Source organism: Camelus bactrianus, chromosome 12 (assembly GCF_048773025.1).
Source record: "Camelus bactrianus isolate YW-2024 breed Bactrian camel chromosome 12, ASM4877302v1, whole genome shotgun sequence".
NCBI lineage: Eukaryota > Metazoa > Chordata > Mammalia > Artiodactyla > Camelidae > Camelus > Camelus bactrianus.
In genome coordinates this window covers 50,663,749-50,689,138 of record NC_133550.1, presented here as the reverse complement: position 1 = coordinate 50,689,138, position 25,390 = coordinate 50,663,749, and the positions used below count along the sequence as shown (strand labels likewise).

Genomic DNA, 25,390 nt, shown 5'->3' with positions numbered 1-25,390 from the left:
TTTATTAACTGCCTGTTACAGAGGTAGCTCAAAGATAAATGTTAGAAAGTCTCTCTATCTAAAAAGACCTTCTAGGCTCTGTGACATTGATGAAGATGTCCCTTTACCTTCTGAATTGCTAAAGAAGTTTAAAAGCTAGATAAGAATTAGCTGAGTTAGAGATCAGGCTCTTAATCTTTAGGACACAGTTCTTTAATGATCAGGGGAATATTAAATCTCTCCGGTTTGTTTTGTATCACTCATCTTTTGGGGCCAGGAAGAACTTCGATACATGGAAATACAGTTACTACAAATGTGGCGTGTGTTAATTACATCCAGTTTGATGAGGAATAAACAATAAATACAGCAAACACCAATGCTCAGCTTTGGTGACTCATGTCCAAAGTCGGTAACACTGTGAGCTCTAAGCAATTGCAGAAATTCTGGGCTTTGTTTAGGAACTGACAGCTCTTATAAAGTCTTCATGTTTTGAAGCGTCCAGAGGGTTCCTCACAAAGAACGTACTGATATGCACTGTCATATTATAAATAATTGTATTTAATCAGCTTCACTGCAGCTCTGGCTAGTTATTTTATAATACCTTCTAGAAAGCTGAATCACGGTTACAGATACAGGCTTACAGGTATGGATTTATATACATCTATAGGTGTATCATTTCTGGCTAATTAAATAGGGCATTTGAGGTCATTTTTATCACTTCTACCAAACTTTGATCAGGAGTTAGTTGAGAGTAAAACTTCCTAGTATTTATATATTCTAGGGCAGGTCAAGGTCAACTTATGTTCTCTTTACGCATAACGTGTTTTCCAGAAATTTAACCTGTCTTCCTATATGAATCCAGCATCTTTCTACTAATTTATTCTATTTTCCTATTTCCCAGTAGAAATCTAGTCGTAGCTCATCCTGACTAGTCATAATTTTCCAACTTCTCTGATGGCTTTGAGTACTAAGGTATCATTTTATAAAGCAGCATTTTTAAGAAAATAGCAGTGAGTTTTTTTACTCAAACATAATGTGAATGTATTTACTATTATCCCCTTTCTAGCAAACATCAAATTTTAAAAGATATTTCATTCTGAGAATCTAGAATATTCTACCTGATAAAAGATTTTTTTTTTAATATTAAGCATTTATTTTTCCAAATGTTCTTAACTAATCTGATTTATGACTCCTATGAGTCATGGCAGCTAAAGTTTGAGGGGTTTCGCAGATAAAGCTGTAATCAGATATACACATTTGCTTACCAAAACCGAAAGACAACCCTAGAAGTACGCTAAGAAGCTCCCATGGTGGAGAGGAATGTGATCCTGATCTCTCGAGCAGAAGTCAGCAGGGGGTTGGAAGAAGTAATTCCGCCTCTTGTCAACAGAACACCCAAAAAGTATAGATGATCCAGTTTGAAAGAGTTTAAGGCTTTACTGCTAGTGCTCTCCCCACCCCAGAGAAAAAGTATTGCAAAACATGAGAAGGAAGGAATGTAATCCTGCTTACTCACATTTCTATCCACAGGCAAATTCCCAATGCCAACTTGGCAGACCAGGAGACACACTGTTTGCTTTACTGACCATGTCTGTCATCTGACGTCTATTTTCACTATTCTTGGACCATCTGTTTACGTTCTGTGTACCTATAATCCAGCACTCTTATTGCTACTGTGTATGATAAAGTCACAAAGATACTAAAGCATTAAAATGGAAACAGTAATCATCAAGAGTATTGGTCTAGGTTGAAAAATTGAGCCAGCTAGCCCAAACGCACTTACGAACGTGGTGGGTCAGTTTCGTAGAAAATGGATGTGACTTTTTTTTTTTTTAAGGAGGTGAGTTGCTTTTCCACTCTGCTGGCTGAAAAGTCACATACTCAAAACTGCAGACCCCTGATGGGAAAAACTATGATGTGACTGCATTTACTGGCAGCCTACACCTTGCACAACAATAAGAGAGTCTACTTTTGTTTCTCCTCTGGATCTAAACCGCTCTGTTCATGCAGAATGTCTGACAGCAGGGTATCAGAATAGTCCTCTCACACCTTCTGTTTTCTTTGCAAAAATATTAACAGCGCCAGTCAACACTCACACTCATAAAAAGAAATAGGAATGTATCACTGAGAAAAATAAACTTGAAGAAATGCAGAGATTTCTCCTGTATTAAAAAAAAAGTTAGAAACTTAGTCACTTAGCATTAAAACCTGTCATCCTCCCTTCCTTTATATGAAGCTAAAATTACATTTCTTTGACTTCATGTCCTATGTTTAAATACAGAAAGTATAATAATTATTTTACTGTAAGTTTAAACAAAACATAGCCGGCACACAAGTAAAGGTCAAATATGATAGAAACTTGAAGATCTTATTTGTATCTTCTCAAAATGTTATCCAGTTTCTAAGAAATTTCTATTTAGCTGGTCTGAGGCTTTGGTTCAAAATAAAAATTTCCTACTTTATAATTTCAGACTAGTGATTGTTTAACAATGTATTTTTCCACTTACAAATCATGCTGTCATAAGAAAAATAATACACAAGGGCTTTTAGCAACCGCAAAGTTATTTGATTGCAGCCCTTTTGCAAAGATGAATTCCATATTTAACTGTAATCAGCAACCTTTTAAAAGCCTCTTTTGTGTTTCAAACCAGGCTTCCCAGAGCCTGCATCTGTCATAATTGGGTTTCTGAATTCTCTATAGCTCACTTCATTTGCCTTCTGTGTTCAGACTCATAGGAGAATAATCATTTATTAAAAGCAAAGAAGTGGGAGAAATCACAATGTGCGGCACTGTGAGCAAATCAATCTTTTCCAAAACGTCCACCAATGTTGGTCTTTGCTCTCTCCTGACTCTCATTTCAGCTGCTGGTAGGAATCATCCAAGCCGCCGAGCTGCCCGCCTTAGACATGGGGGGCACCTCCGATCCCTACGTCAAAGTGTTTCTGCTGCCTGATAAGAAGAAGAAATTTGAGACAAAAGTCCACCGAAAGACCCTTAATCCTGTCTTCAATGAGCAATTTACTTTCAAGGTATTTTTTTTTTCTGTCCTTACTAATAAACTTTTCTTTCATTATTTTCAATAACAGACTGATCTCATCCTGACACATACATAGGTGTCCCCATGACCACTTGTTCAGAGACTCACAGATAAGAATTTTAAACATTCTCCATGAATTATCTTCAGTTCAGTGAGGATTCTATAGTGTATTTAGATTTGGTCCAATTAAGACTCAGCTCAAGCCATTTCAGAATAGAACGTGGACCAGAACGTGACCAGGACGTCACTCACATCTAAAAAGGCAGGTCAGCTTCAAGTGTGTTCAAGGGCTGGAACACTGTCCCCTCTCTAAAATAAAGCCGGAAGAAGAATGACCTTTTTGTAAGTTGCCAAGTTCCAGAAAATAAATCACAACCACAGAATGAAGGAAGCTATGTTCCATTGTTTAAATGGAACAAATAGGTATATTACACTCATTGTGAAATTCTCTGTGTACAGGGGTAGTGTGAGCCCTCTAAAACCACTCTTCCCAACCTGTCAATAGAAGGGAATATAAACCGATGGTTTTTCTGCATCTCTAGCATTTTCCTTTACTCTCGGCTCTTCCCTGGTGCTTTTCATCTTGTTGAGACACCTCAGTTGACAAACAACAAAAAAGAGGAATTCTGGTCATGTAATAACTCAACAGGAAAACGTGCTTGGCAGTCCTCAGGCATCCCTGCATACAGAATTTCTGTAGCTGTCGGTTTGAAATAATGCGTAAAACACAGTCTTTTGGTACATCTCTCTCGTATGTGAAATTTATAAAAATGCATTAGTTAAAACAATTCATGTCTGTGACTATGCCAGCTGGCCGACTGAAAACCGCCCGTCCATCGTTCAGCCTTAGCAGACAGATAGCACGTGCCTCGTGTTAGCAGACATTCTGGTATGAAATAAATGGATGAAACCCAGGACATGAGTTATTTTCACGAGCCTTGTTTCCAATTTTGTCAAAGAGCAGTGTCTCTCTATTCACTCTAAAATTTCAGTTTTTAAGACCAAAAAAAAAAAAAAACCTAGTGTATTGTCAATAATCCTTTAAAACCTACACTTTTCTAAACCCAGGTAGTTAATTTAGAGTGGCAGTACAAACATTCTGAAACTACTCATTTTATGAAGAGCTAATCACTATGGTCAATATGCCCCAGAACGTACAATTAAAACTAAAAAAAAAAGTATTGCAAAAGGTAACCATAATCATTCTATCTGACTATATATTCATCTTAATTTAGGTCAGCAGTTTCTAACCATAATTTCATCAGCAGATTCTTAAACTGTTTGAAATATTGTGAGGCTTTGTTTTGTTTTGAGTTATCCATGTTATTTCTAAAATATATATATAGCTAATAGTTTTTAGTGATTTCTGTGAATTCAGGAAGTGTAATGATGGACACTTTTTAATTGCCTATAAAATTTTTATCAGGTTCCATTTTATTTCAAGAAGGTTGATCAAACCATAAATCACTCCAAAGTGCACAGTACAGTATATTTTGACAGATTTAAGAAATACACCACTGTTTCTAGAGAACTGGTTAATTTCTCCAGTAGGCCTTGTAGATTATGCGGCCTAGGTGCCAATAGGCTTCATGACGTGGGAATGGGAGCATAATGGAGTGTTGAGAGGACTGGCTTTAAAATTGAGTTCAGATCCACTTCACATGCACTCAGCATGCCGCAGACTAAATGCTTCTTTCCTCCCACACAATTCCCACCTCAAAGAGGTACTAACCAACAACAACTAGTAAGCGCCCACTGTGCGCCAGCACGGTGCTCAGTGCTTCACTTGTGCACAGTTGGCCTCAGCCAGCCTCTGTGAAGTAGGCACTATTATCATCATCACTCTTTGTTGGATTTAAAAAAAAGCTCAGATTTCTTTACCTGCCCCAGGCCCTTTAGCGGGAAAATGGGGAAACTCAGGCCCAGGCCTGTCTGATCCAAAACCCAGGTTCATGACTGATACCATTTCAATACAGTCACCAAAAAAACCCAGAGACATTTCAGAAACAAGGTGAAATTTTCAAGAGTTCACTCCTACTCTAAAATTCCTTATTTCTTCCTTTCAAATTCAGCTCTTTAGAAGGGTTTATTTTTTTCCTTTGAAAATGGAACATACACTGTGACTAGTTTTTAATCATACAATTTTAATCAGATTCCAAATAGATGACCAATAAGTGACAGGAAATAACTCTCAGGAAAAATTAAACTTTTTGTCCATATACAGTCAAATATTCTTCCTTCTCCTTTCCTTCTTAATATACGGAGTTAATTGAGCAATGTTTGCTGGAGCCTAAGACAACAGTTTACACTGATAAAATAATAGGAAGTGTCTGGAAACTGATGAAACCTTCAATACAAGTCTAAACAATTTCTTAATTAGGGACCTCTACCCAGTCACTGAAGTGTAGCGCTCTTGGATTGCACTGCTTTCCCTGAATATTAAAAATGTCACTAATAAATATCCCAGCCCGTAACATCTGTCCCAGGTATTTCTGACCAGCTGGAGAAGTCATCAGTTCTGGGCCTTTTGCCACCCCTTGTCCTAAAGACTGCCACACCTGGGCATGAACTTCGAGATCTCTATTATAATGCATCTCTGATATTCAAAACATCAATTTTCTAGTCAGCTCCTGTCAATCAGTAAATTATTTTAGGGAGTAGGTGAGGCACCTTGCAACTTTCATTTCAATCTTTGCAGACTCCTAGCGTGCCTTTTCATAAATCACCACTCCATTAAACTGTAGCATCCAAATGGCTTGAAAGAGTTCACAGAACTGTTGAAAGAAGTTGTCTATCGGATTTGCACCCTGACAATGTAACCGATCCTAACAGTAACAACAAAATATTCCACAAGAAAACTGACTTACAGAGTCCAATGCAATTGGCTTGGTTTATTCTTGTATTACTCTTGATGTGTTTATAGCATGACTAACAGCAGGAGCTGTTATTAATAATGCTACCAGCTTCAAGAACTTTGGGATAAAGTGATAAATCACTATGGTAAGTCCCCATTTTCTCCCAAGTAATTTGAGCCTCAAGCTTTTAGTCAAATGGTTCAATTTAAGGAAAAAAAAAACAAAAAACAAACAAAAAAACCCAAAGCAGAATTACCTCCCTGTTCTATTTATCCAACATAAATATTAAAATTAAACACTATAAACAAGTAACATGCTTTAAGCATTTTTTTGTGACCAGACATTTTATCCTCTTTCTATACAGGTGCCATACTCGGAACTGGGTGGCAAGACTCTGGTGATGGCCGTGTATGATTTTGATCGTTTCTCCAAGCATGACATCATTGGGGAATTTAAAGTCCCTATGAACACAGTGGATTTCGGTCACGTAACCGAGGAATGGCGTGATCTGCAAAGTGCAGAGAAGGAAGAGGTAAGAGAATTGCTACCATTTCCAATATGACAAGCTGTACTCGCCAGTTACTACCCACATAATAACCTACTGAGAGATGCTCTTTACAAAGGATGACTGGGCCTCCAGCAGCTGACAGATGGCCAAAGAGGGTTAGGGGACTGTGTAACCTTGGTAAAAGTACACAGGTCTTCTGGGTCTTGTTTGAAAGAAAAGAGAGAGACGTGTGCAGGTCTATAGATAATTCCTCGGAGAGACGCGCGCACACACACACACACACACACCCTTCTACTTCTTTAAATGGACAGTGAAAAGTCATCTTACTTTTTGTATTTTTCCACAAAAAAAAAAAAGTTATGTTTTCTACATGGGTTATGTAGCTCTTAAATAGAAATGAAATGGCATTTTTTTCCTTGATTATTTCTGCATATCACAGATAGTTCATTGTTTTTGCTAAAGATACAAGAGCATGATGGGTGAGACATCAAATGAAATTCACAAAGGCTGATCTGAAATCTGTTTTTAATGACTCACATTTTTATAGTCCTCTTCACATTGTTTTTCCCCAGTTATAGTAGTTTAGCCCAGGGTTTTTCTGTGATTTTAAAAGGGGATGTTCAATATCCTTAGTGCATCTAAACTACATCATAATGAATCCTATTTGATTATTCCATGCCAGCCTGACACTAGCATTTTTCTGTGCTTATGTATCAACAGGCCGATACCAGAAAAGCAAACTCCTCTTAGTTTCTCTGAATCCCTAAAATTAGCAACTCCTTTTCCAGCTTTTTTTTTTTTTTTTAAGTCCTGACATGGGTTTTTAAAGACCCAAGAATTTGCCAACAGCCTCCATCATTTAAGATTCCTAGATCCCTAGGATTATGTCAGGTGTGGTCACTTTGGGCCACCAGGGAAATCAGAGTAGCCCGAGACTGCAGAGAACCTCAACCAAGACCATTACCTGAGAAACATAAGGTTCCCTGTGGCCATTACTACGAAGTGAGGTTTTAAGAACAGATAATGTTTATTACTGCCCTGAACTTGAATTTTACTAGTGCTGTACAATTATGACTTGGTTGTACAAAAGGAAGCAAAATTATTTGAGTTAAGCTCTGCTTTTTTTGTGGGAAGGAAATACCCATTACTTAACCAAATAGGTTACTCAAAATTAGATTCTTTGGCAGGGAAATAGATTTAGCCTCTCTGTCGATAGAACCACCTAAGAATAAGATACTGAGTTTTTAAATTTTATGACTTTTATGAATAGTTCTTCCCTGTGAGTAAGTAATATCGATATTAAATCCAACATCTGTATGAAAAGAAATGTTTAATCATTTGATCACCATGCTTCTAATCATTTAACAAAGTCGTGAGCTGTTTCATTGAATTTTTATCTTTTATAGAAGTATCTGACTCCATGTAAATTCCTGTGGCTGGGGGTGGGGGCATAAAGTGGGGCCATAACAGGTATTTATTAACTGATGGGTCTTTGTTAACTGACTGATTATTGGTTGGCTTTTTGGTTGAGTATCCAGACATGGCTGACTTGTGCCTCACACTGCCCACCTGTCCAGGGTCCATGGCTCACATCCCTCGCCTCTACTAGCTGGTCACTATCAAGTTGCATGGATTCCACTACCACACCCTGCTGGGTTTCTAGAAAGTTGGTAAACATTTTTGCCTGAGTTAGGAAATGCAAGCCATTGGGTAGTTTCCTCTATGGGCAGAGTCTGAGACTTGACACTAAGTGGACAGATTTGACTTTCTAGAATCTAACAGTTTAGGTAGACTGCCCTCCCCCCTCAAGAAAAAAAATCACATTTTTGTTCTCACCCCCTGACTTGCTCTCTTTCTTTCTTCTATTTCTTTCTTCTTCCATGTCTTCTCTCCCTATCTAAGATCATTGTCACCCAACTCATTCAAAAAGATTCAGTATGCAAATACTTCATATATGGTGCCATATTCCTGGAACTGTGCCAGGTGTTAAAAAAAAAAGAAAGAAAGTGGCGAGAGTGGACACTGCTCCTGCTTTCATGGGGCTTAGAGCTGTCGCATGTTCCTCCCTCACCCCCATCTTTGCCTTGCTCATTGCCAGCGAGACTGGTTTCTGGGAAATGTCTTACCTTTAAGATCCAACACTCCTGGGTTTCAGTCCTGACTGATCCATTGACTAGGTCAGAGACCTTGGACAAATCACTTACGCTCTCTAAAATTCAGAGGTTTTTTTTCACCTAGAGAGTGCTCTAACATGACCTACCCCTTATCCTACAGATTAAGTAGGATAGGGTACCAAATGCCTAGCATGGAAGCTGCCATGTGTGTCTGTCCCATTAGCAAGAGGTCACCCAGTCTCTCTTCTTGACCAATCTACTTTTTTGTTTTTTCTTTCTTGTGCATTCGTCCCCCTCTCTGTTCTGCTCTTTTTCCTCTTTCTGTATTTCTCTATTCTTTTTCTCACCACCGTTGTACTTACTGAACGTCTTTAGAAGTTTTTAATGAGACTACATTTTAACTACATTTTTAAACTCTGGAATCTTTCCTCTTTGAGATCTACTTGGGAATAATAATTTTTGGTGTTCAACTGAGTGACTGTTGCCTTTTCTTGTGATGTAGGAAATCTCATGAAACAGATGTCTAGCTTACAAAGTATCTCCGGATGACTAGATTCAGATACAAACTTTCTCATAATAAATAAAGTAAGATTCTGGTCACATTTAAATCTAAAGAATTACTTATTCTCACTGATCTGTGCTCTTTTTTCATGCCACTGTTCATTAACTGGAGAAAATTTAGCTGTACCAATCATCTGAAGTCTTAGATTGACTTTAGTTCTCATAATTTTAAAGAAATGTTCTTCCTCTTTATATGAGCAATTTTGTTGAGGATTTTTGTTTTGCTTTCCTCTAAAATGTTAAATCTTATTTTTAATGTCATAATGAGCAAAACGTACCAAAGAAACTGAGAAAAAGGCATTCAAGAAACAGCTCTGGAATCTAAATACTGAACCACTAATCACAGTAGTCTGTTCAGGGAGACTTGGATTCATACGGGTTAAATCCAGCCCACTCAGATCCAACCCTGGGTCTGTGATAGAACAGGGCAGGACTTTGTTGTTGAAAGTTAAAATATATAAAAGTCATAAGATGATGAAGCAATTATATAAGTTAAAGAATTATGTGTTAATTATGTAAGGTAAAGAATTACGTGTTATTTTAGTGACTAATATGCAAGCAATTTGGGGAAAAAATGGGAAGCAGCCTTATCTGAAAGTTACTGAGCACATGCTTAAAATACAGAGGGTGTTGAAGAGATAAATTATCCAGAAGCGCCGTAGCAAGCACACAACTCCCATTGTTAGATTCTAGTCCCTCGTGAAAACCTCTCTGCTGAGGTTTCCCTTCTGACTTGATAACGTTTCTCTAATTAACACAGTCAAGTCCACCTGCCTAGTTCAGGTTCATTTGCCTTTTCGTATATTGCATGGCTGGTCACCCTCCCCCCTTCCACCTCCCAAGAGATGAAGATGGACCCTGAGCTCACAAGCCAGCTATATCTCTCTATCCCTCTGTTTCTTTAAAACAGAAATCCTTTGAGTTTTGAGAGATGGTTAGATATCTTATTTTCTTAATTTTCCCCTTCTTCATGGGAAAGCCTCAAAGAGCATCCTTTACTATCAGCATATACAGTTCTTCCATTTGCAAAAGGCTTCTAATATGTGCAGCCTTAGTCTGCCTGGTGGATTTTTGAAATTTTCTTCATTGGAATCAAGAAATATTTATTTATGCTCCCCACAAATCAAACCTGAAGCCAACCTTCGGACTTTTGGAACAATCCACTCAGTATACTCACTTAATTCCTTCAGATGTTACAATCAATAACTAAGATTCTATCTTCTTTAATAAATTTTATTTATGATCATTGTAGAAAGTGTCTCAGTCCTGTGCCCCAGTGTCAAGTAGATCTTCAAAGCATTTAGACCCTTCTTCTTTTAGCATTTTGTTCCTAAGTTTTCACCCCCATGCCTCTCACTACTATTTCTTATCTCTCAAAACAGCCTAAGAAATATACCACCAGAATACAACCGAATCCCTTTTTTGTTTTTTCGAGTCTGTCTCCTGACTTGACCAGTACTATTTTGTCTCCATCAGAGAGCATCCATCACCTCTCCTTTGTGCAGAATTCATTAAAGAGCGATTTTTAAATGAGATTCTGTGATCTAGTACAAATAGAGGAAAAATTGATTGCTGAATTAAAACAAGTTGGGACATAATTTAATTAGTACCCAAGCAGAAGGGAAGAGAAACTGCTTTAGTGCCTTAATAGAAAATCAATTTTGCAAGAAAATTTCCCATTTTTAAGCCTAATTAGAAAAACATTGACTTCACAGAAAAGCATTTGGAGGATACATATTCAATCAAAAAGCCCAAGTTTCTTTGTTTGTTTGTTTCTGATCATCTATTACTTGGTACTTCTTTCGAATGGGTTAAAGTCATTCTTCCTTATGGCATCTCTTTTGTCCAAGGATCAAAAGAACTGATGCCGTTTCTTTTTTGTTTGTTTCTAAGTATACTTAGCTGTCAAATGGTAACTCATACCTTCCAAGAATCTCCGCACAACAAAATCAATGCCCTGAATGGGAATCCTTATAAAAAAGGTTAAGGTTAACTGCGGGAACTTGTAATATGGATGCCAGTAACAATCTTCCTTGTCATGCACAATTTACCGCATTAGAGAAATGCAGCAAGCTCTCATTGTGACCCACAGCATTCTAGGAGGGTATATTTACTTGCATCTGTTTACTTGTTCACGTCTGCCTTCCCCGCTGCACCGTGAGCAGCCCTGTCTGTTGTTCCCAATTCTGAAACCAAGTTTGATCACAGAGGCAAGCACACAGTAGGTGTACAAAAGTATTTTCAAATCAGTGTATGGGGTAGAGGTGTTCACTATACTGTGAGAGATGTTTCCAAACTCCCATTTCAAAGTCCAGGTTACAGTAATTGTCATCCACTTTACAGATGAAGTCTAAAGTCTTCGGAAAAACTGTCAACAAAACATCTTAGCACCCAACAATGAAAATGGCTCAGTACCCTTTTTACCTTTTTGGTCTTTTTCTATAAAAGGGAGGCAGTTTGATGCTTAGCAAAATCACTGTTACTGTTTTTGCTGATGGTCATGAAAATTAATGAGTTTCTTTCACTAATTTTTTTTGTGGGGGGGTCAGTGCTTTTTCAGTATCTCTTTCCTCTCTATCACCTTTTTATCCTGTTCCATGATGCACAGAGAGCTTGTGGCTCAGCTTAATTTAACTTTTATTTAAAGTTAAGATTTAGTTAAAGCTCTGATTTAAGTCTCTGCTAGCAACATGGAAATTTACCCAGAGGGAAATAAAAAAGAATCAGTTCCCAGGAGAATTCCAAGAATATGAACAAAATCTAAGCTTATTGTATCTAAGAATATTTGTTGCTAGGCAGATTTATAATGTAATTGGTATGATGTAATATTGAATTGTCTTATATATAGACCATGATCTATTTTAGTGTGCTGAGTATCTATGTGTCCATTCTGTGGTACTTGGAACATAATCGTTTCCCTTTAAACAAGTATAGATACAGAGTTGCATTTGATTTGTTGATACATCTTTGGCCACAGCTATGATTCACTTACATCTGCATCCTTGGTCCGAATTTCAATCACCAATTATAACTGTATCTCTATGCATAATAAATGCTGTTTGCTTCCTAAAAACATCATAGGAAAGAGCAAATAATTGGTAATATTCCTCTAGTATGTAGGACTGTCATTTGATCGCCTTTCTAGTTAAAAAGACTTTTCAGGCACAAATGGATAAAACCAAATTCTCACTTCACTGAGATTCTAAAGGACAATTACATATTGTCAACCAAAGTCAAAAGTCACAGTGTAAGGACTGTGATTTTCAGTTTTATGAGGACTCACTGAGCACTATAGCCCAGGAGACAGCCTCTCAGAGCTCTGAGAAACCGCTCCGAAAATACAAGATGGGGAGGTCAGTATATATGATTCTGGCGAGGGGTACGTGCAGTCAGACACACGTCTCGGTGGAAGGTGACTGCTAGCCAAGAGGAACAGATAGCTTGGTTAGTAGTTTTAGGGCTTTTTTATGTATTGGTCTGTGCAAGAATTTGAGTCTGTCAAATTTTCTCTGGAAAATATCTTAACTATCTCAAGATCTATTCTGCCAGTTTTCCCAGAGCACAGAGTGCTTCATTCCTGACCTGCACCCCAGACTCCTTTCAGGGTACGTTAAAGGTCAGCGACTGCAGTGGCTAATGACTCTGCAGACAGCAAGTGACATTTAGTTGGCACATTTTATTGTGAATTCCCTAGCAAGTTAATACACATTTAGCCACAAACTTTGTAGATACAGTAAACTTAGATTTTGTTCGTTTTCTTGGAATTCTCCTTGGAACCAATTAATATACATTTTCAAAACGCCCTCTGATGACCTTCCATCATTCCCCCATTGTCATAACCCAGCCCGCTGCATCGCCCTCCCTTGTCCAACTGTAATCGCCCAAAGGCCTGTGTTCCCAGCCCAGCTCCCTTCTTTCCAAAATTCATCTTATTAAAGCTTACCCTTAACTTCTCTACCTAAGTTATAAGCACAAATAATTTTTACAAAGCTGCCACTTATTGAGCGTCTACTGTGTGCCAACAAAAATAATTCTCACAACGTTCTTTAAAATTGGCAGGTTGAATCTGTTTCACAAAATGGTGGGGGGGGGGTGGGGAACAAACCTGAAGCCCAGAAAAGTCTAAGTGGTTTGCCCAACTTCACACAGCCAAGGCCAGAGCTGAAACTCCAACGCCAGCCGGAAGCCCGTGTGCTCTTTCTGCTTCACCATCCCATCTTCTCTGAGCAGTCTCTCCCAGTCTTTTCAGACTCAAAGTGTAGCTATACACTCCACTTAAGTACAAAACAAAAATGATACAAATCAGTTTTCCTCAGCTTTGGCTTGTTTATTTTGGAATCCTAAAACTTGGTCATTCTGCTTTGACAACATGCAACTGACTAAAATCTATATATTTATATTTTTCACCTTACATATAATAATATGTTGCCGCTGTAATATAGCACAAGAAGAAACAACAGTAAGTAGCTGTGGCACTTTGGTCTTCTTAACTATATTTCATAAATACTCAGCATAAATCCCTGCCCAGGATACAGAGCCCTGAAATTCAAAGGTACTCATTAACACAAACATGTTATTACTCACTTGTGAGTGCTGATGAATTTAATGAAGACAGAGGGATTTTGCTTTCCATTTTAAAAAAATTGTTATTAAATAGAATGTAAATTCTCATTCATTTATTCAAAACGTATTGAGTATCTGTGAAATTACCACTGAAAAATGCATAAAATGGAAGATTAAGATTCACGTATGGGAAATGGTCAATAATAGTAGCAAAACCTCATGATGCAAAATAACAAAAGCAGCTTCACAAAGAGCCAAGTAAGAATCTCAATTAAAATGCACCATATGTTTTAAGCAAAAAGAAGAGGCACGGATGGCAGGGCTGGGGTGGGTATCTATGGGAGAATTGAAAAAAGTGAGCTAGTCTTTAAACCTGAGTAGAATTTGAATAGGCAGGAAGAAGCTGAGGATGCCTTCCAGACGGTAAAAGCCAAGAGATGGACAACAGCCAATTGACAGGACTAAGACTGCCCATGACAGGCCCAGGGAAGAGCGCAAAGTCTGAACAGATATCCTGAGAAATAAGATTGAGCGAAGTTGCTCAGTGACAGTTTGTCCCTTACCATATCAGACTGATGAACCTAGACTCGGGACAGATTAAATAAAGCTTGTGAAACTGGTTCTTCCCAAGGACAAGAGCTGGAGTCTGAAAGCCAGGCCCACCTGCACGCCAAGCACTCTATTCCTCGGGGCTTTTCTCCTACCGTCTCAGGTAATCCTTGGAGCAGTCCTGTGGGGTAACTCTCTGTATTCCTATCTCACGTGTTAGAAAATGGAATTGGCCTAGTGCCACCCAGAAAATAAGCACCAGAATGAAGATTCAGAGCAAGTCTGATTCCCGAAGGAGTTCTCTCTTTACTCCGCCGTACTGTTACTTAGTTGACTGACGCTCAGTTAACGCAAGGAGGTCGCCTATCTTGTTTATCTTCTTATCCCCAGTGCCTGGAACACCCATTGTGCTTAAATAAATATTTTCAAGTGAACTGGTTGGACAAAGTAAAATCACGTAGAAGTTTTCTTTAGCAAACATGCGTCATGAGTCATACCGCCCTCAAAGAAGTCATCTTCAAAGGGTCCCGAAGTACTCCATCTGTAGTGCCTCTGGGGTCCCCCCAGATACTGTGAATCCCAGCCCTTCTCTCCCATAGTCTTTCTGAATATACAATCCATTCTTCTCTCTGTCCTCAATAATGGTTTGTCTTTGTCTTTAAAATGTAAGCTTTATTGAAATGGCCAGGAGCTGTTTCCCAGAACGGACCATGCCGGGATGATCAGCTTGAGTACAATAGCTTTAGTTGCCGTGGTGAAGTAACGAGGTGGATATTCTTGTCAGACTTATATTCTGACTCTGACCAAAATGTTTTGAGCATTAACGTCATTACACCATCTCTCAGATGGGCCACCATGGGAAAAATCATCGGCAGATCTAATTTCTGATACATATAGTGCCAAGGAAACCTGTTTTAATAGAAACTAGTGTAGGTGTTAGTTTTTCTTTTTATTCAAAGAATAAAGAGTTAAGAGTCTTCAGTTGAATTTTAAGTCAAGCAGAGCGAAGTGATTTGGAAGCATGGATTTCATGAACACAGATCAGAGGAGCAGAAAGTGAGGAGTGGCAGTTGAAATAGGAACAGATAGAAAACCAAGAGAGCACAAGAAAAATGGTACAGAGGAAGAATTATCGTGCCTACACCTGGTCCTCATCACTGGGACAGCGAGGAGGGCTTTGGCTGGGAAGCAACGTCATCAAGGCAGGAGGATGTCTCGTGCGGTCCTGTCCTCCAGTTCCACCCATTGGATCTTTTGCAATGTCATCTTTTTCTGGTGAGGTCATTGTCTGCTTCAGAACAATTTTTTTTTTAATCTTGTTTGTGACTTCTTCCAATTAAATGTTTTCACCTTCTGTTTTACTCCTACCTCGCTTTGAGCGGCCAAATGTTTGCGTTGGGAAATCTTTAACCCATTACATTCTGTTACTCGGCAAGAAGATGGAATGTCAGCAGTTGAGCTGTACTGTTTGTACCACAGAGTAAGGGAGAAGAAGGCAGATTTGCTGATAAGCAAGAACTTAAGTAATTGAAGGATGAAAGAGGAAGCACACAGACACACACGCAAACCTGCTTGCTTTACACATGGCTGCGGTGCTTTCCAACTATGAACAGGAGGTCTTAAATACTGCAAATGGATTGTGTCCCTTCCTTCTTCCATTTAGTCAGTATATATTATTAAGCCTCTTTTCTGAGCCAGGAACCATACTAGTTTCTAGAGAAACAGTGGTGAAGATAGACAGACCCATTAAGCTTAGTCGACTATAATTTAATGGTGGGAAGAACTGCAAGTAGATAAAAGCTCTGGCCCTAGACTCAGCCTCGTGCCCTTAGGCTTGTTACTTAACCCCTCTGTAAAATGGGGCTAACATCCTCCTTTAGAGGTGGGGGGATACGCTCTAAAGGAGATAATTCATTGAGAACAATACTTAGCACCTAATGAATTCTCAATAAATATTAGGTCTTTTTTTTTTTTTAAATGACCAGCACTGATCAGAACTCTTATTTCCTTGCCAAGTGAAAAAGCATTGTTATGACCACTAGACTTAGATCCTTTAGTGATCAGATTGAGACAGCCTAAGGGTTCAGAAGACACGGCCATACAGTTTTGATGATACAGAAACTTCCAGGCTTGGAAAACACATGAGAGAATTGGGCAGTAGAAGAACCCAGAGCACAGCAGACCCAGCTGAAGACAAACCATCTACCTATCCTGTCCCTTCCAAATGCTTAGAGGCCAGTGTGCTGTGAGGTGATGACTTCCATCCTAGAGTCAGCCCCTCCTTTCAGCTTCCTTCCTCAAAGTTCCTTCTCAGTCAGCACTTTTCTATGTGGAATGTAACTGTACACAAGAACAGTATTCTGGACTTCAGAGAGCACAAGACGGTAGAGGTGAGAAGTTGTGAGGGAAGCAAAAGGTCCCACAGACAATTCTCTAAAAAGGGAAAATTCTTCTTGTTTAGAAAACACTTCTAGTCAATTCTCCTCATCCTCAAAGCAGCAGACCTTTTGGAATGCAGTGAGAGGTGGTTTACCCAAAGTGAACCAACCCCTTTTCATTTTAAGACGTTATCTCTACATGTATAAATCAATATTCTGACAAGGCGCTTCCCTGAATTCTCTCTCTGCTAGTGTTTACAGACAGCGAGGTGGAGGGGGGTGGGGGACGTCTTTTAGGAATTAGCATCGGGTCAGGAGTTGTCTGTTCTTAATTGTATCTCAGTGTCAACAAGTGAAAATCGAGTGAGATTAGAATATTAAAATAGGTCAAGAAGCTGGAGTTTTAGCTGTTGATTTTTGAACATATTTTTGGACAGCCTCAATCATGAAGAGGGATTGAGGATAGCAGCCTTTGAAATGCTTGCCTGGTTGAAAAACAAAAAAATCAACATCAGTGTTTAACTTCGAATCTGCGGAGAGACGGATGTTTCTCTTCGAGGTCACTGGTCTTCCAAGCACTCTCATACTGATGCTTTGTTTATACTGAGGCCGCATTTTGACGAGGACAGAAAGGCTATGGACCTGACTGTCACAGCAGGATTGCCTAATTTTAGAGGTGGAGGGGGGAGAATGTTATCTTTTTCTTTTTGGTGGACAGTATTTTCAAAGCCCTGTAAGCTGAAAAAATCAGATAGAGCACAAAGTTACCTGTAACTTTGTTGAAACTCACATCACTTGAGTTTTTCAGTGAGCCGGACCCAGTGCTAAGTGCGCTAGCTCGTTTATTCGCCACAGTGACACTCTGGGGTAGGCGCCAGGAGTTTCCCCAAGTAATAGATGCAGAAGAGAAACCCGAGTAGCACAAGGCTGCCCAGCCCATGGGAGGGCTGAACTTCAGAGTGGGTTGGACTCCAGAGAGTCATCATCCATCATAAGGGATCGCCCATAATAGCGAAAGAGGCTATCGGGCCCACACTAGGGGTGATGTTCTAGTCTGCGAGCACACGCCCACACTGCACGCCTTCTGTACTTTGTTTTTTCCCGTGTTTCTGTTCTCCCAGCTCCAACGCTGCCACCACACGGTGCCGAGGGAGGGCTGCAGCAGCCTACCTCCATTCAATGCCTTTCCCTATTCTCAACCCTCTTAGCTGCCCCCCACGCTTTCCCGATCAGTCTTTCTGGCCCATAGATCCACCTGTGAAAGATTCCCACATCACATTCACTAGTTTGTGCTCCCAAGTCTCTCTAGTCCCCATCTTCTGATTTACTCCACTCTGTTATATTGCCCGTTCCTGGCAGGAGGAAGGAATTGCTTCCATCTCTCTCATCCCCTTTCCTTATACCAGCTCTCATGATGATCATGGAGTCAGATCCCTCACCTTGTACTGATTCCTACAATAGAAAAGACCAGTGAAACATTGTCATGTTCTCCAGACAGTGTTTCATTAGGTATATTTGGATATAAGAGAAAATTCTCTGTAAAACAAAGCATCTTTTTCTGCTTAGAGCTTCCTAAGCCCCTGCATATCATAAAGCAATGGGAGAAGCTCCTTATTGGCCCCCTCTGCAGAAGATCTGACCTGGAGCTCTGCAGAATCTCCCCACTTTTGTCTCTACCAGAATAATTTCTCAAGAGCAGTGAATGTGACAAAAAGGGATGACTGCTTTATGAAGCACTACAATCTGAAATACAGCGCTGACCAACCTCCTAGATTTCCGTTTCAGAATTCTACCTCTCATGAGAGAAAGAGGGAGAGAAAACGCATGAGCTACATCGTACAAAAAAAAAAGAGGATTACTACGTGCCCGGCATTGCACCTCCAATGTGTCCATTCTTTGACTCCAGATGTTTACTATTTTGAAGAATAACCTTATATCATCCCTGCCTGGAGATTTTCATGCCATCTTTATATGAATTCTCGCAATCAGTGTCACATATACCTTAGCCAAATGTTTAAACACTTTTTATGTTAGGTCTCAATTTAGTGGGATAACAAACCTTTATGAAGTGAGAAGTGAGCAGTGCCTGTTGTCACTGTCCATCGTGACTTTCAAAACCTTGTCTCAGTTGGTTCTACACCCGGTTTCCTCCATCGGCACCGTCTCTTTTAGATCGTTTCTAGAAAGTCTCACCACCACCCCCACAAACCCAACAGAGTTTTGTCATATTTGCTGATCAGCTCCCTTGGGAGGGAAAACAAATTACAAATTTAATTTAAATCTGAAATAATGAAATACAATAGGTCAATTTCATGTCACAAACTTGTGTTATAGTTATTATTAAGCCAAATTTGCGGGTGAGAAAACTGAGCCTGACGGAGGCTAAGAAACTACCTGAAATCACTTAAGGGACATAATGAACCGACATTTAAATCAATGCTTTGCCTTAGTCTAAAGTCCATGTCAGTTACTACTTATTTTTAAATTCTGATGTGAAGCAGGGGCTACATGCCAATTCCTAGGATTGGAGTCAGGAATTGTCCCAGCCATGTATAAAAGGCTCTGGTAATTCACTTTCAGAAGGAACACAGCGTGTGTCTGTGATGACCTTTAACAAATGGAGTGGGGTTTTCCCCGAAGAATTCATCAGGGTCAGAAGGGTGCCTATTTTAAACAGCAAACATGCAGTTTGGATTCTTTTCCTGCCTTCCTTTTTTGATGCGGTGAGAGGAAAGGAAGCTGTGTATCCCAGGGACTGTTACTCCATCACCCATGGTGCTGAGCCTGATGGTAGCAAAAGGATGAGATGCAGTTTTATGTCAACAAGGCTGGTTGAGGCTGTTTGCTACCTTCGGTTGGATTCCGAGATAAGCCAGGATGTCCTGTCTAAGTCACCGGGGGATGATTTCAGGGAGAAACCCAGTACCCTAACACGAGGCTCCAACCTCCTTTCAGATCCTTGTAATGAATTCAGTGCCCAGAGCTAGCACTTAAGTAACTCGGAGCAAAACCCAGCTCACCATGTGTCATTCCCGCAGAAAGGTAATGCTGGAGACATCGTTTGATCTCCTCTAAGTGCAGCAGGAAGCCGCTTGCCCAGCCGTCAGTCAGAGCGCTTGGGGCAAGGGCAGGAAGCAGAGGCAGGAGCACAACAGGCCGAGCGCAGTGGATGGTTCCTGCCCAGCCCCGGGCGTGCCAACCGGCCAGGGCCCGCGGCCCCTGCCCTCTCGGCATCCCCGCCTGCCAGTGTTCTCGAAGGAAACGCTTCAGGGCTCCTCCTCTCCACATAAAACCGTTCGCACTTGGCCTCAGGACTGAGAATGCGAATGGTCCTTTCCTCAGTGCAGGTTCTGGCCACCTAAACTGAGACTGGTCCGTGGGAAGCTCAAATCTCTCCAGGAGTTTCAGGCGGAAATCCTTCCCACATATCCTGAGATGGAGACAACTAAGGACTCCTCTCTCCCCACATGCAAACTGCTCACTGACATCATCCTCTGTGCCTTCTCCTTTCTATGAAAAGCCTCTGAGATGACGTATTTCCTTACTTTTAAAAGGCTGCATCTGTTTGGATTATCTTTTATGGTTCATCTATTTCAACTTGCATTCATTCATATTTGTCCCCCCAAAATGTAGATCATTTAAAAAGTGATAAGTTTAAGAGGTACATGATCTCTGTTCTTGTGAGTTTAACAGTAAATATTATTACTGCTGCTCCACATTTAGGTGACACTTTCACATGCTTCAGAGGCCACTGGGAACCAACCCTGTGCTTCCAAACCAAATGCTCTCAAATCATAGAGCTGTGGCGTCTATGGTAGTTGGCAACCTGACTTGGGATCTCATAAACCACAATCTCTTTCTCTGAAGGAGAGAATGGAGTCGTGAAAGTCCACTAATTGGGGGCAAAATATCTATTTGAGGCAGCTTAGAATGACCTTTTGAAGTCCCTGAAGTCCAAATAAAAATAAAGCCCTTCAAATGTGGCATGGAACCCAAAGACAACCGCCCTGGCAGCATTAAATGTTGAAACAGCTCTCTCAGAAGAGCCAACCTCTCTGGAGGATTTTTAAAAATAAGAACTGGGACATGGATTTGTAGCCCTGCTTCAAGGTAAGGGAATAGACAAGGTGATCTCTCATGGGATCTAGTCCTGTGATTCATCAAAGAGATGCTTAAAAAGCAAAGCCATGAAAGCAAAACAGCTGTAGCATCAATCTACATCAAGGCTTACAGGTACTTCCTCTTTGCTTTTTAAATTCTAATCTCTCCTTGCATTTTCATAGGACCTATCACAGTGGGACACGCCCTCTCCAATTACTCTGACAAACAATGACATGAGGACTTAGGGTTTTAGTCTCTTTCAAAGTAATCCATTTCTGACAGTGAAAAATGGCAGAAATGGATTCCTGGAGCTCTGGACTACAGTGATAGATTTGGGGGAGTTGATTAAGCAGAGTGGCTTTCCATATATCAGCCTCTGGCTAACTTTCTTGGGCAAGTCCCCACAGGCAGCAAAATCTCAGCAGAGAGTTAGACCAACGCAATAAAAATGAAAGTCATAGCATGCTGACTTTTCTACCAGGTAGTGTGTATTAAAAAAAAAAAAAAAAAAGTACCAGGTTGAAAAAAATGTATTTTTAATGAAGGTTACTTACAGCAAAATAGTCTGTCCAGAGATGTGAAATTCCACGTTGTAAAGGGTTCTTACAGAGGCAGTAACAAGCTAAGCCTCTGGCCATCCTATCTCAACACCATAGAAATTCAAATACATGGAAGCCAACTTACTCTAACTTACCATTTCACACACTGAAGTAGGCTCAGTGTACAACACCCAGAAAATGATTACTTCCACCACCATTTACTGGAATGGGAGACAGCCATTAGATATAACACAGGAAAATGCTTTAGTACGTTAAGCAGAAAAGGCAGAATGTAAAATTTTAAAATACACATATAGATGCTTGTGTTGTAGGCTTTTCGAAAATCTGCATATGGCTAAAGGTAACTTGGGGACCTAAGAACAAGAGAATATTGTCTCAGGATGCTAAGATAATATCGTGGTCCCATTTTTACCTTACATGTACAAATATAAATGCACACACACGTACGTTTGATATAACAAGTGACAACTCTTTCATAATTCAGTCTAGTATATTCTGGCTTCAGCGCAGGGTTTTTCAGTGCTTTTTACCTTGAGTTCTAAGAAAATGAAGGTAAACCCACGTGATCCCTCTTTCATTCCCCTTCCTGTTCTCAAGACCCTCGGCAGCTGTAATGCACACATAGTGGATGAGTTTCCATGTGAACTTAACATTCAGCTGATGTATTTCTCTTTCCCTTTCTCCAAATTAGTTTGCCCCAGAAATTTTCCCCTAGATTATTCCAGAAAAGTGTTGCATATCTGCCCCAGAGTAATTAGAATACAGGAAGGTCCAAACAGATTAACATTTAAAAATAAGCCAAGAGCATGCCTGCCGCACTTCTGTGGCGTCTGGAATGTGTGGGAGCGCACACGTCTTAACGTCACCGGCAAAGTGAGAAATCTGGAAGGGGGTACAACAGGCAGAAATACAGTCTTGATTGGCAAAGGGAAGTTTTTGTGGTGAATGTTTCCACGCCTTACAAAGGAATGGGGCAAAATGAGAAGATCAAGACTTAGACCTTGGGTTAAGGCAGCAGAAAATATTGTTGAAAAGCTTTCAGCACCTTTGAGATACTATCACACAATCGTATTGATCCAGAATGCTTCCTTGAAGCATGGATTGTAAACCAGCTGCATTTTTCATGCCAGATGAGTTCCAGTGTAAGCCGCCATCAAATCTTTGTTTCCGTCCCCTGGACACCTCCGGAAACTGGTGGCTGGCAGGTTTGCTCCACTGCAATAAAACCTAGGAACCCTTAGATATTCTACTCTGATATCTGAATCCCACATAAGGGAGGAGCTTCGCAGGGGGAATGTGAGGCCTGGGGGAGGCTGAACCAGGCATTCATTTCTGCAAGACCTTTGGCCTGCTTGTGAAGCTAAGGAGATTTGACTTCCTGGCTAGCCTCCCATAAGCTCAGGGAGTAAGACTTCCCAGTATGTACTATGTCATTTCCTCAGTGACAGCTTCAGACAGAACGTGACGGAGTACACTTTGGTGGGGAAAAGCTGTATAGCTACAAATGATTGTTTTTCTCTCACCTTTTGATGGCCTTAATTTGTTTTAAATTTATTCTTTTTTTAAAAAAAACAATTATTTCAAGTGGATATTCCTAGCAGTACCTTCTATAACTGCCAGGAAACCTAGCTTGAGCTTTATTCATTATATTTAAGTAGTCATAAGAGTGAACCAAGGGTATTTTACTTATCAGAAGAGTGATTCCTCACACTGTTTTTGTTTGTGAAAGCTTCATTGTTCTGCCTTTCAAGTTATGAAGAGTTTAATAAATATTTGCTAACTCTTAAGTTATGGCCTAAAAGAAACAAACGAAAAAAAGAATACACCCTCATTCATGGTAGATGTGGAAAAACAAAGCATTGGGTGTCAAATAAGGGAAATAAATACTGTTAGGCACTTATTTCATATCAGAAAAATTTAACTGTTGACCTTGTTATCACCCTTTCGATATCAAGTCTATTTATAAATGCCAGCTTTGTGTAATTCAAATGTATATAAAATCATTTTGGGGAAACCTACAGTTCATGGGAAGCAGAGACAGGGCTGTCCATTTCATGTAAGGCCTGTGATTTCCTTCATTTCGTACTGATTTATGTAGCTGCAGCAAGCCATGGACCAAGAAGGGTCTTAGGCAGACCTCTGTTCCCATTGCTGCTGCCATTCATGGCTGTGCAAACTTGGGGAAGTCAGCTAACCTCTCTGTGCTTTAATTCCCTTATGCATAAGACAGAGAACACATAATCTTACCATCATGTCAATTATACCTTAACACAACAACAACAACAAAATCATCATCACAGACGAATGTAGTAAGATGCTGTATGTGAAAATACCCAGAAGTAGGAAGCATGCAAGAAACACCAGCTGCCTCTCTGTTTTTCCTCCTTCTACACTCTTGGGCTTTTATAATTCACACAAGAATTAATGCTCTTTAAATTTCCCACAACTCTTTTAAAATAGCAAGACCATATTTATTGATGGAGGAGAAAAATACATCAAGCATAAGTCATGCCATGCAATGTTCTCAGAAAGGGTAGTCCAACAACACGCGGCAGAGGTTTTGTTGCCATTTATCGACAGTTAATTTTAGCTTCAGTATGGAAAAACTCAACTACTGTGACTTTTCACGGTGCCTGGCAGTCCAGAAAACCCTTAGCTCATATGACTTCTCCTCCCCAAGCTGTAGTTGGGCTGTTCAGTCTGAGAGGCCTGTGACAAACTATAGTTAATAAGTTTTCCATGGTGTCAAAAATAATAATATTAACGTGCCATTGTGAGTTAAATTAATTTTGTTTTGTGCACTGGCCTGCATACAAATGTGAGTGACATTTCAAAAAAGGATCCGGCAAGAGCTAAGAAGGAGGCAAGTGGAAAGCAGACGAGATGGGCTCACTAGAGCAGGGCGGCCGGCTGCAGGCATCTTGCGGGGGGGGGGGGGGGGGGGCAGAGACATGCGGGATATTATTACGCAAACATGGGGGCAGGAAGGGTTTAGTTCATTCAGCCCTTTAAAAAAAAAAAAAAAAATCCAGAAGAGAGAGCTTTGTCTTTAGAGAAACTAAAAATGTTTGACATCCTGGCTCCCTGTTTGGAAATGGGAGAGCGTCTCCCTGCTCATCTCTGATTTCAAGTGTCTCCAACCCACAGATTATTTTTTTTCCTTCTGCCTGCAAGAGGCAGCTGATTGGTAATAGCCTTTAAATGGATGGCCGTCGAGTGGCATCTTAAAGTCCTAATGGTTGTGTTCATTCCAGCGACTTCTTCAGATTCCCACACACACACCCTGCCAATGGCCCAGATAAATATGCTGTCTGCGAACAGCAAAAACCTCCATGGCGAACCTAGAAAGAAAATGTCTTAAGATGACTCGGGAATCAGATGACCAAAGCGGCTGGTGTAAGATCGTGTCTTTTTACGTCTGAGCTCGAAGGTTAACGCTTGCAACTGGAAATCAAGTTATGAAATTGAAGCTTTCCCTTAGTGGCAACCAAAGATAGGAAGCACATCAAAGTTGACATGATAATAGCTGTATGTAATACATAATAGTTTATGTATAAACTGAATAGTTTAAGAGGAACTATATAATAGTTAAAGGCAGCTGTGTGCCTTCTGTTACTATAAACTTGACAGTTCAGCCTAGGCCACATCCTGTGGCAAAAAGCCCTAGATTTCTTTCATGCATCTGTTAACACGGATTTTTTTTTTTCCCCTGTCTGTTCAGGAGTGCTATTGATACACCACCAATTTCTAAACTTGTATATGAAAGTTCCTTTATTTCAGTAAAATTAAGAGCACTGTGTTCCAGGCTGTACGTTTTGCTTCATATCTAAAGATGCCCTACACAGTGTTGGAAGTATAGTTATCCCCATTTTATAAAGGAAAAGGAATAGGACCCCCCCCCCACCCCACAAAGTCATACGACCATTAAGTTACCGAGTCTGTATTGTAACTCAGGGCAGTCTGAGCCTGTGCTCCAGGTGACCCCACGCGAAAAGTCCCTCCCCCATTTTCCAGCCATTGATCCACTGTATGCACTGAACACCTCCTGTAAAAGCAGCTATGTTCTATACCTTCTCCATTTAACTGTCTCAAATGAAAATCCGTATGCAAAGGAAATGGCTCCTTGATGGAAGAGTCTTCATCCATCTGATCCCTCAATGCAGCAAACAGATCCACCCGTCATG

At 40.2% G+C, this 25,390-nt stretch overlaps 1 protein-coding gene across 4 annotated transcripts in view; it reads left to right on the top strand.

Annotated features, from left to right (window-relative positions):
* The window catches only part of SYT1 (synaptotagmin 1), a 900,038-nt gene that overhangs the window by 780,189 nt on the left and 94,459 nt on the right, over positions 1–25,390 (top strand). For all 4 annotated transcript variants that reach the window (XM_074375356.1, XM_045519433.2, XM_010958829.3 and 1 more), the window contains 2 exons: positions 2,842–3,009; positions 6,237–6,404. In XM_074375356.1, the coding sequence (XP_074231457.1) occupies positions 2,842–3,009; positions 6,237–6,404 (336 nt within the window). The remainder of the gene's footprint in view (positions 1–2,841; positions 3,010–6,236; positions 6,405–25,390) is intronic.